Source organism: Arvicanthis niloticus, chromosome 5 (assembly GCF_011762505.2).
Source record: "Arvicanthis niloticus isolate mArvNil1 chromosome 5, mArvNil1.pat.X, whole genome shotgun sequence".
In the NCBI taxonomy this organism is placed as follows: Eukaryota; Metazoa; Chordata; class Mammalia; order Rodentia; family Muridae; genus Arvicanthis; species Arvicanthis niloticus.
The window spans coordinates 98323369-98334995 of record NC_047662.1 but is presented as its reverse complement, the minus strand read 5'-3'; the positions used below and the strand labels follow the sequence as shown (position 1 = coordinate 98334995).

General features: G+C 46.0%; 1 protein-coding gene across 7 annotated transcripts in view; it reads left to right on the top strand.

Annotated features, from left to right (window-relative positions):
• The first annotated feature begins 502 nt into the window (after window positions 1-502).
• Tdrd7 (tudor domain containing 7) overlaps window positions 503-11627 on the top strand; it is a 66323-nt gene continuing 55198 nt past the window's right edge. For 4 of the 7 annotated variants that reach the window (XM_034501760.2, XM_076935030.1, XM_076935028.1 and 1 more), the window contains exon 1: window positions 503-624. In XM_034501760.2, the coding sequence (XP_034357651.1) occupies window positions 532-624 (93 nt within the window). In that variant the 5' untranslated portion in view covers window positions 503-531. Of the gene's footprint in view, window positions 625-7248; window positions 7505-11627 lie in introns of those variants that run through there. The other 3 variants (XM_034501761.2, XM_076935029.1, XM_076935031.1) reach the window with 3 other exon arrangements.

Genomic DNA, 11627 nt, shown 5'->3' with positions numbered 1-11627 from the left:
GTTTTTCATTGTATAGAGGTGCCCTGTGCACTGGTCAGTGTATTAGCTACAGGCCAGATAGGCTTCCTGATTGACTCAGTTGACAACCCCGAGGCATCTGGATTGGTCACATTCCTCAATGATAAGTCACATTCCTCTTGTCTGTCCTCCACCTCACCGTCTAGGATGTACTAGGATGTAGGGACAGAGTTCCTGGCAGCTTTCCAGGAAGGAAGCAACTCTGGAATAAGCTGACGGACAGTCGGGAGAGAAACTATGCAACTATTGAGTGACAGAGTCAGGATCAAGGCTCTCTATGAACAACTGCCAGTTTCATGGCCTCTCTGTGTCCCTTCACCACAATCAACAGGTTGGAATCCCAAACCCTCAGTGTGCTGGTGTTAGGAGGTGGGGCCTTTGGCAGATGATGCAGGTCATGAGGGTGGAGTCTTCATGGATGGGCTCACTGCCTTTATAAAAAGAGATCTCAATGAGGCGTGTGCACACTTGTCACTATGTGAGGAGGGGAGAGGAAGTCCACTCGAGGATACAATGAGGAGCCAGCAGTCTGCAACCCAGAGGAGGGTCCTCAGCAGAACCGAACCAAGCTGGCACCCGGATCTCAGACTTTCAGCCTCCAGAACCGTGAGAAATAAATTTCTGTCGTTTGTAAGCCAGGCAATCTGTAGTGCTCTGTTATAGCTGCCCCAAATGGCTGAGGTGTTATCCGTCTGCAACTGGTACCCAGATTTGATACAAGATGTTTGCTAATTTACAAGTGTGTAGCTCTTCACAGATGTTTTTTTATAGTAGATAAAGGTTTGCCGTTTTGATGCTTTTAATGTATTTTCCTTTGCATGGGGGAGTCTTCCCCCTTCCCCATCATTTAGAATACAGACAGGTGGCATAGCACCACAGAAAGTGTTGGACTTGAGCCCTTCACTCATTTATTCATTGCAAATATTTGCTGTCAGCCTGTGTGTGCCAGGTGCTAGAGCCTGCAGTTATCGTGATCCCGGACCCACCTCTAATACACAGAAGACTTTGTAAGGAGCAAGCTCCCAGACAGGTTTAGAGTCCAAGTTCTGGAGCAGGCGCTGTAGAAGGAGGAGCGAGCTTATGAGCGCTGAGTAACAGCCAGCTTTCTGCAGGAGTCTCCAGAGTCCTACCCTGGCCCAAGCCCTGACCCCACTAAGGGGGAGTTAGAAGGTTATAGCTGCAAATTACAAAGCATCCTATTTTAAACAAACTACCCCGCGGAGGTTAAGGGCTCCAGCTTTAAATGAATGAGGAAGTTGAAGGGAGAATTGGGAGATAAAATATTGGGCTACAAGAACTCTGGGGAGTCCAGTGAAAGGAATGATTCCTTTAAAAGTCCTCAAGTGGTTTAAGCGCTAGGGGGAATAAGGCATTCTGTACTGAAGTGAGTGATGGATAAGTCCAATAACGACACGCCTGTGTGTGCCTGGTCTATTGCTGTAACCAGGAACATCCTGCAGTCCTTGTTTCTGGGTGGGGTTGGTTGTCAGGGAATTTCTAGCAGTGTTTAAATCTACAGGGCCCAGGAAACCGTTCCCAAACTCCATTTTATGGTAATCATTTTAAAGCTTCCTCTACTCATTTACTTCCTCACCCCAGCCTCTGAAAAAATATTATCATAAAATTCATCATAAAATTGTGGGGAAAGAAATTCGTGTTCATACAGAAAAGAGGCTTTTGTCATCTACACAAATAGCCGGCAAGACATTCATTCGCCCTTTGGTTGGATCAAGGGATAGTTCCCATAAGTGGATGAGACAACAAGCATCTAGGTACTGGCCCAGACTAAACTCCCCTGTCATTGTGACGACTAAAATTGCCCTCCTGAGAATCTAGAATGCCACGGGAGGGGGAGCTTCTCTCCAGATGGACCACTGATTAATGAGTTGACCCAATGGCCCAAGAGAGGTTCTTCTGCTACTTAACTGGATTAGCTCCATTGTGGAAAGGGGTCCAAGCTAGAACTGGAGCCAAAGGGCTTTGGAATTCAGTTCAGTGTAACCTTGGACTCTGACCATGGATAAATCAACAAGTCAGGACTGTGTGCACTGCTGCCTAGGAGGCACATTTTCTGAATCCTAACTGTTCTTCCATTTCAGTCTGTGAGCCAGTGACAAGTGCCCCACACCCCTAGGATCCTGTGCCTTTTCTTGTCACGGCTGTTTCCTTTCTTCCCTCCCAGCAACTATTGCAACATAATTTCTGTACCAATAGCTTTATCCGTGATTTCAGTTTGGTGACCAATTGCCTTGTTTAAAGCAACGGTTACCTCATCTCACGCCCTGACAAACAGCTGAGCCTCTCTCTCGGCTATCTGACAGTGCTTAGTAGACACCATCCATGTTGCAGGTCCTGCCTAAGCTGTGTGAATGATGTATAACATGAAGCAGGGAGGTGAAAATGGTCTCTTAGACAGCAGGCTCTCTACCTTATTGGTTCTCTACACAATAGAGTATTCAAGCAGTGGTTCTCAACTTATGGGTAGCGACCTCTTTGGGGGTCAAAAGATCCTTTTCACAGGGGTTAGATATCCTGCATAACAGATATTTACATTACAATTCATAGTAGTAGCAAAGTTACAGTTACAAGTAGCAAGAAAAAATAATTGTATGTCTGGGGTCACCACAGCATGAGGAGCTGTGTTAAAGGGTCACAGCATTAGGAAGGTTGAGAACGACTGTATCAAAACTTGCATTATCCCCTCTTTTCCACTGTCGGCTCTGTGGCCTCTGAGGCGACCCTGATCACCCTGCCAGGGATTAGGGCCTTTCAGCTGACTCACCTTGGAGGCCTTTGTGGAAAGCTTAGGGGGTTTTGCTTGCTCAGCAAGCCCTGAGCTCCACCAGGGCCAGGATTTCATCAGGGCTCTGGCAATCCCTCCCTTTTGTTTTGTGCTTGTTTTTGATCCCCTCCTCCCCTCCCCACCCCCTCTTTTCCTTACTCAGTTAAAACAAGCATAGTTGCCTAGAAATTTCTCTCCATTTGTTCATGGAGTGGGGGGGAGTAGCTGGATTGGGAGTGATGATTAATCAAACATAGATCTATCCAGAGATTCCTTTTGTGAAGGATCTAATTCTCCTGACCTCGTGGAAGCAACTAGTGCCTAAGAAGCTGAGTTCCACCTGGATGCAGAAACAGCTCAGCATGTTGCTGAGTGGCAAGCAGGAATGCCGCAAAAGTCACTTGCAGCTAAGCAACTATGAGAAGGGGACTCGGCTAAGCCGTGCACAGGGGAATGAAAAGCGGTGTCCTCGGCTCTTTTTTCCATGAGAACACATCTGAGGAACAAAGCACCATCCTGAAGCTCAATTAGAGAGCAGTTGGTTTTAGGTAGGGGCTGGGAGGGAGGTTTCCAGAGAGGTACCACCCATGATTCTGAATAATGTCACAAGCCAATCCCTGCAGTTCACTGATGGGATGGAAAGTGATAGAAATCAGAGTCCTGCGGTGTGTTTGGGGTTTCCTTTTTGTAGACACTATAAAGAGGCAACAGATGTTCTGGATAGAAGGTGAGATAGCAATGCTTGAAATGTCTCCAAATGCCACTTGAGATGTGGAAAGGGGAATTTGCAACCCTTCCCAGTGTCTGTGAGGTGGAGGATGAAGAACGTGTGGATCTTGGGTTGTGCTATAAACTTGTCAGATAAGAGGGAAAGGGCTATCTAGACATGCTTGAAACTAGGCCCTTACTGGTCTTGCTGAACTAGTATAAGGGAGGAGAGGTACAATGCTCCTCCAAGAGCCCTGGATCCTCCTGCCTTGGTGAGGTGTCCCGGGGCTCCCCTATGGCTCTATTTAAATGAGTAGGCTGGCCTGATGAACAGAAAAAAAATGCATGGAGGGCTTTTAGTGGAGAGATTTTGTTGTTGTTGTTGTTGTTGTTGTTGTTGTTGTTGTTTTAACAGAGCCTCTCTATGTATCCCTGGCTGCCCTGAAACTTGCTATGAAGACTAAGCTGGTCTGTGAACTCACAGAGATCCATCTGCATCTGCCTCGGAAGTGCTGGGTTTAAAGGCCTGTATCACCACACTTAGCTTGGTGGTGGTGTTTTTAGTTCCATCTTTTTTAGCCTGGGATAAGGTGGCAATGGGGTCATCTTTCTTCCCTACACGTAGTCCCTGCTTTGTACTTTCTTTCCATGATAAATCCCCTCTGGTGAAGTCTCCAAAGGCCCAGATGATCTACCAGGAGGCTGTTGTCCCCCTTGCAAAAGCCACTTGAGCAGGACTCTGGGCAAAATTAGAAATGTGTGTGTTCTTTTTTTGCATAGCAAGAGACCTGCCCACCTGCCCCCTGCCTCTGCTCATGGTGGGATGAGTTTGGCCTTTCTGTGGGGGAAGAATACCTTTGGACTGCATTCTATCTATTTTGAAATACTGATCTTTGGCTCTAAGGTTTCCCCTAAGGGAATTTTTAATGTGTGGAACTCAACTCTGTAAAATCCCGTGTCTCTATGTTGCTCTCACATGTTCTGACTTACTGTCTCATAAAAAGATAAGAACCCTGAGTCTAAAGCATAGCCAGTCTGAGCTGGGCATGGCAGCACTCGCCTGTAATTCCAGCACTCGGGAGAGGTCTATGTCAGTCTCAGCCACATGACAAGCTCCTGTCTAATTTTCCTGAATTCCAGCTTTAAAACAAGCAACAAAACAAAATCATACAACTTCCTTGCTAAAATTCAGCTTCTTGAGAATCCTCCTGATGCATCTCAGTTAAATCCACCTACAGAACAGGAACTTTGTCCACTGTTCGAGAACAAGTACAAAAGCCAGTGTGTACAGGGAAAGATGTTCTATGTCATCATGGGGGAAGATGAGCCAAAGCCTCAATGCTATACCCCTCAGTGCTGTATGGATGTTCTATCCACCCAGTGTAATGCTCTAGTATTGGGAATGAGTGGACTCATGCTTTGCGGGGGGCGGAGTCGTGAATAAAAATGGGAGTACAAAAAGAGGTGGCCACTTAAGATTGCACTTTGACATTTACGTGTAATTATGCATATAATTATACATTATATATAATTAAGTACACATATAAACTTATACTCGTATCCATAACTATACACAATCAACTATACATTTATCCTACATCCTGACATTAATTCTTCTCCCTGGTACACATGTGAGAAAAACCATTTGACTACACAATGGTTATTCATAGATGCTTGGTTCAGAGCGGCCCCCAAGACTAGAAACAACAAAAATACACATTAAATGCAGCTAATAAACTAGTTGTGATGAAGCCATATAGTGACAGCCATCAACAGGAAGTGACTATTGATAAGTAAAACAGGAATGATTCACAGAAGTGTTACACTAAGTGAAAATCCAGGCACAAAATCCAGGCTACACATCCTATGGTCCCCTACACATGGTGCTCCTGAGAAAGCAAAGCTAAGGGTACCAAAATCTCATCCAGCTGCCGGGGTGGTGGGTAGAGGGAGGAAACAGGAGTAGGTAGAAGGCACAGGGGAACTTCTGGAAATAAAACTAGTTGCACATCTTGATTGTGATGGTGTCTGCGCAGTTGGAGATATTTGTTACAACTCATCAAACTGCACACTTGAAAATATTTACTTGTGGCAACTATTAGTAAATAATCTGGTTTTGGAAAACTAGCTGCAATGCATGACTTTTCTTTCTACATATGATACTGCAAACAGGGGCACCTTTATAAACATAAAGGATCTCAGACAGGATCCGTGCATATCATTTTAAGATTTATTTTATATATAGAACTCAGTACTGTCTAACTTCTTATCCCTACAGCCACCCTCTCAGTTCATAGATGCTGGTTTTACCCTTACCCCCATCAGAATGTGGAACCAGGGCATGTCAGAGTATTATTACAGAGTCCAAATAAAAGAGTTGGCTGTATCCTAGGTCTGTGAAAGCCACTGCTATGTTTAGTTTAGCAGGCATGGCAGGGAGGAAGACATCTGAAACAGACTGGAATAGAAAAAAAGGAGATGTAGACAATTGTGTTTCAGAGACACTTGGGCAGCTTTAGGCAGGGACCAGATGTGAGATTATGAAAGAGAGCAGTGTTCAAAGAACACTCCCGGTCAGAGCCTTAGGACAGAACCTTCTGAGCACAGGATATCCGGCTTCTCACGACCTCCTTCCAGTCTATTCACCGAAGCTTTCCAATGAACAGAAAGCTCCTTAAGCACAAGGCTTATAGGCCCCTGGTACACTACTGCTGTTTGACAGCAGGTATTGAGTCCATGACAGTTGATTGTCTGCTCACTCACTGATGGATGTTCATGCTATCTCTCTGTCTTTAGGTATTGCAAGCAAGGCTGATTTAAACATCCTTGTACAGGTCTGTGACAAATAAACCCTTTCCTTTCTCTTGGGTTAATTCCTGGTAGTAGAAATTCAGTGAGAAAAGGTTATAAACTACTAGTGTATGCAACAGCACAGCAGACTCTCAATAGAATTCTGATGAGTGAAGAAAGCCAGCACTTACAGAACTAAAAGGTGGGGCATGAGGTAAACATGAGAGAGAGAGAGAGAGAGAGAGAGAGAGAAGAGAAGAGAAGAGAAGAGAAGAGAAGAGAAGAGAAGAGAAGAGAAGAGAAGAGAAGAGGAGAGAGAACTTTGAGGGTGTGGCTATGTTCGTTATGTTAATATCTGTGATTGTTTCTCTGTTGTATGCATACCAAACACACGAAACTGTACATTTGAATCGCGTAGCTTATAGTATGGCAAGTACACCTCAAACCGTAAAAAGAAATGCTGGTTGAGTAAGCAGCAGGCTCTCAGCAAAAAGATACAGAATGATGCCAAGTGTTCATGATGGGTTAAAGCAAACCAGACATTAAATAAATGTTAGTGGAATTACCGTGGAGTGAATAAATAGCGGCTATTCAACATGTTTAGAATGAATTAAAGAATTTGATAAGTATTTATTTCATGCTTATTATATACTGGGCAGTGTCCTAGGATCCCTGCTCTCAAACAGCTTTAATTTTACAGCAGTGAATGAAAAAGAGGTGTTGCTATACAGGTGTGAAGGATATGTGACAAAGTCTTTTAATGTAGTCACCATCCTCCAAAGAGTGACCTAGAAGACAGCTGAAGACAGACTGTCTAGGAGAATGAAAAGGAAGTATTGAAATGTTGAAGAGAATGAATTTTGTGGAAAAGAGAATGAAGTCCACACCCCGAGCTCCGGGCCGGCGTGCGCACGCGCAGAAACCGCTAGGCGGCGTCGGTTTCCCTTCTCACACGCGGACCTCGGAGTGGGCGGCTGTGGCCGGAGCGCCGGCGTCTGCGCAGAGCTGAGCCGGCCGGCTAAGGGGCGGGGCGTGGTGCGACGGGGCGTGGCCTAGAAGGCGGGGCTTTAGGTGATTCCCAAGCTGCGGCTGAGGCCGTGCGGGGAAACCGAAAGTGGGCGGCGGCCGCGTCGGGGGCCCTGGCGGAGGTGCCGGAGGGAGCCGGGCCCAGAGGTGCGGGCGTGGGCCGCGGGCCCCCGAGACGAGGTAAGCTCAGGCCGGGGCGCGACAGGTGCGGGCGACGCGGGGCGGGCTGCGGGGCGGCAGGACAGCGGCTGGGCGCGGCGCCTCAGGCCCGGGCCTGGTCCCTGCCGCGGCGGGGTTCCAGAGCGTCGTGCGTGACGCCCCGGGACGTCCACCCAGCCGGCCTCGGTGCAGCGGGAGATGCAGAGGGGGGCGTAGGCGGCGAGCAGATCTGAGCAGGAAGTAGCTCCCGGTCAGGAGCAACCGGCCTCGGCCGCCCGTGCTGGGCAGCGGTACCCGAGCTCTGCGCAGTTGTGCCAGCCCCGCGGGACACACTGCGGCGGCCTCCGCCCTCGAGACCGGCCGGTGCAGGCCGCGCACATCAGACAGGACCTACACGTAGCCGTTCCTGTCAACCGTGAGCGCTGGGAAGGAAACAAGCATTCACGGAGAAGTTGTCTTGGAAGTCGAGTCGGAGCTGACAGCTTTTCTGTTCCTATCCGCTTGAGGGTACATTTCTGTTAATATCCAGGACTACCACTCCCCGGTCATTTTGGGGAGCAGGGAAGAGAGGTGTGTATAGATGTAAGACCCAACCCCAAAGGATTCTGATACCACCATCACAAACCAACCAAGAAAACCACTATTCGTGTTGGTGCCCACCTCGGCTCTGCAGGCAGACGTTTGCAGAAAAGTGTTCTTGGGACGAGAAACGCCTTTAGTGGCAGACATGTAATTTAGAAACTAACTCCGGTCTCTTCCCAGCCCCCATGATGTGGATGAAAATGTGGCATTCTACAGAGTGGCCTTTGCCGATATATATTGGAATCTGAGCTTTAAAGCTTAAATGTGAGGTCGGGAATCAATTGCACCTCCAGTCCCTGAGCCTGCTCATGTACTAAATGGGAATAGCTAACTTACCCTTTGAAGTGTTTTCAAGACAAGATAAATCTTTGGCTCATAATGATAATCATCCAAAGTAGCTCTCCCCCACCCCCCACCAAACTGCTCATATTTTACCGGTTGGGATTTCAAGGTTTTCGAGAACAGGGACACACAAATTTTTATATCAGATAAGTTGGCACATGGTGCAGACCCAGCTGACATAGTTGAGCTTCAGTTACATGCAAAGTACTGTGCTGGCTATAGAGAGCCCACAGCTCCTCAGCCTTTCTCTTTGGTAGATTTTTCTCTTTGCTAAGACAGCAAGGCAGCACTTGGCAGTGTCCTAAGATTTCAGTAATTGTGGACTGGAGGTGGAGTGTAATCCCTGCTAATACCCTTTTAAATGCACCATATGCGCATGCTCGCTGAGCGGTTGCGTTGTTGCACCAAGAGTTTAGAACTCCTAGAAGGATCGCTCTCTTTTAAAGTTTTCCAATATAGTTGATGTTTAATAGAAATGTAAAGAAAATACACTTTATAATTCAATTCTGAGTGCCTGTTTTATGTGTGATGCAGTATAAATAGCAAAAACTAAGCTTTGATGTAGAGAAAAATGTCTGGATGCTTCCGTGGGTCAGGACCTTCTCGTTGCTTGGGGTGACTTTGACTTTCTTATTTCTATGAATTTACTTTCTTTCTTTGTGCCAAACTTGCTTTTTCTTCTCTCCATCCCATCTCTGTGCTTCATTGTTTTCCTGAGTTCCCCATAATGTCTTTTCAAACAGAAAGGAGTTGATTTTGTCATTTTTAGCTGAAGTATGTGTCAGCCAGAGCTTCTCAACCAAGATAACCAGGTGTGATTTCCAGGCAGATTTAGTATTTTAGTCCGTGCAGCTTTGTCATGAGCAAGCAAACCCATCAGAATTTTGGAGCCCATTACCTCTTCAAAGAATTTTAAGAAAGCAGAGAACCAGTGAGTAGTGAGAATTTTGGTTTCTCAGGGGTGGGGGTGGGGGTAGGGAAACAACCAAACAAAAACACCCAACCAATCCCCCTCCCCCCCCCAATCCACAGAAATGTTATAGGAATATGTTTTTGCTTTTAACCCCAGGTGTGGTATGTGGGACTGCTTTAGATTGTCAACAGCAGCTAATTTGCCTCCTGCTCTAGCAGGGGTGTGATTTTGCCAGCTGCAGATAGTTTCTGCAGACACATGACATTTGGAATTCAGGAAACTCTTGAAAGGTATCTAACTGTTAGAACCTGGAGAAAGGCATGATTGCAGCGGCTGCTGTGGCTGCTTCTGCTGCTGCTCCTCTTCCTCCCTCTGCTTCTCCTCCTCTCCCTCCTCCTCCTGCTGCTCCTTCTTTCTCCTTCTCCACCTGCTACTGATTGTTGGTGGTGGTTGTTGCAGTTTGTTGCAGTTTGTCAAGTGGTCCTGTGCAAAGAGACCAGAAAAAGAAATTCAATATCCTGACAGCAAAGATTAACGCCCCAATCAGCAAGAAGTAGTCTAATGATATTGTCACTCCCTTTCTTTCCCCTCTAACCTTCTTTGTCTCCTACCTAGTGTTGGGGGGGTTGGGAGGGTGGAATAGGGACAGAGGAGGGTGGCAGGAAAGGAACCCACTTAGTAGTAAACGTCCAGCTACACCAGTGGCTCTTATTATCCTGCACATAAAAAAGGAGACCAAATAAATTGCTCAAAAAGGCAATGAAGCTCAGTAGTTAGAGATAGGGTTGAGACCCAGATCCCTGACCAAAGTACTTAACCATCATGGTATGTAGATTTATAGAACTAGTTAATTAGAATCTATGTAGTGGCCAAAATAAATAATTTGAAATAAGAAAAAGAAAAACTGCTTCCTAAATACTTGTAAGGGAGACAATACTCTCCTTTAAAACTGGCTGTAGGTAGACTATTTAGGTTTAACAAGTAGACTGTAATTGGAAGGAAAACACAGCACCATAAGCTTGCACACTGGGTGTGGTGGTGTATACCTGTAATCCCAGTACTCTGGAGGCCGATGGGGAAGGCTGCGTAGGAAGATTTTGTCTGTAAAATTAAAAAGGAAAACAACCCCACACACCTTGTAATAAGGGAATTGCTAGGTAAGGATCTTAGCTAAATACCTCCTCTTGCCGAGGCTGCTGCTTTGTAAGATAAAAGGCTTGAGCTAGCCTAAGTGATGTCTAAAATTTCAGCACACATTCTGGGGCTTTAGATCCCCACTTGTAAAGATCATGTCTCATGGAGGGAGCAGCAGTTACCCCAAGTATACACTTAAGGCATTTCAGCCATCCTAATGCATTCCCTCATGCTGTGATAATCCCCAGCCATAAAATCAATTTCATTGCTACTTGATAACTGTGATTTTGTGACTGTTAAGGAGTCAAGATGCACAGGCTGAGAGCCATTACAGCCATTGCTGTAAGAGGATGTTCAGATGTTTCAACATTGAGCAACAGGCTGGGAAGCTAGGAGAGTTTACCCTGATCACTGCGTTCATTTGGCAAAGAAGAATTCATGTTAGGAAAGATGGTGTGGGAAAGACAAGTGATACAGTTAGAAATAGTTGAGAAAGAGAAACGTAACAGTAGAAAACCCACAGATGAGAACCAGACTAATGCCACTGTGGTCAGTTGGTGGACCCTTGTCACAATAGACACAAGAGGCATACAGATGCCTGCCTGTGTGGTACTCAGTCCATGGTGGATAGCATCAGAAAACATCTGTTTCAGATGCATCAAACCTCAGGCTGTGTTCGGTAGTGCCCATCTGAGCCCTAGCACTGAGATGGCAGAGAAGACTCTGAAGTTGGAGACCAGCCTGAACACCATAGTGAGAGCCAGTCTCAAGCAAACAACAAAAACTCCACAAATTCTTCAAAATAAGACTTTTTTGAGTAATTTTCTGGCATATTAAAAAAAGCAATTTTACACAATATAATTTTGAGGTATAGTGAGGATCATATAAATTGTTTAAATTTGTGTTTGGTAATGTAGCTTGGTGGTAGAAGGCTCTGAGTTCGGTGTCTACCACAACAAACACACACGCATATGCACACACACACACACACACACTTAAATTTGGTTTCCTGTACTTCTTATGCAGCTTTAGTATCATGGGGCCTTGGCAGTGAAGTGTGAGGCAGAGAGGAAGAGAGAAGGATGACGATCTGAGAAGCAGTCAGGCTCACCACTCAGCATTTGTAACATGGAACATTCTCTTGGGTTAGGTGCATCTTTGTTTCCAGTTCTG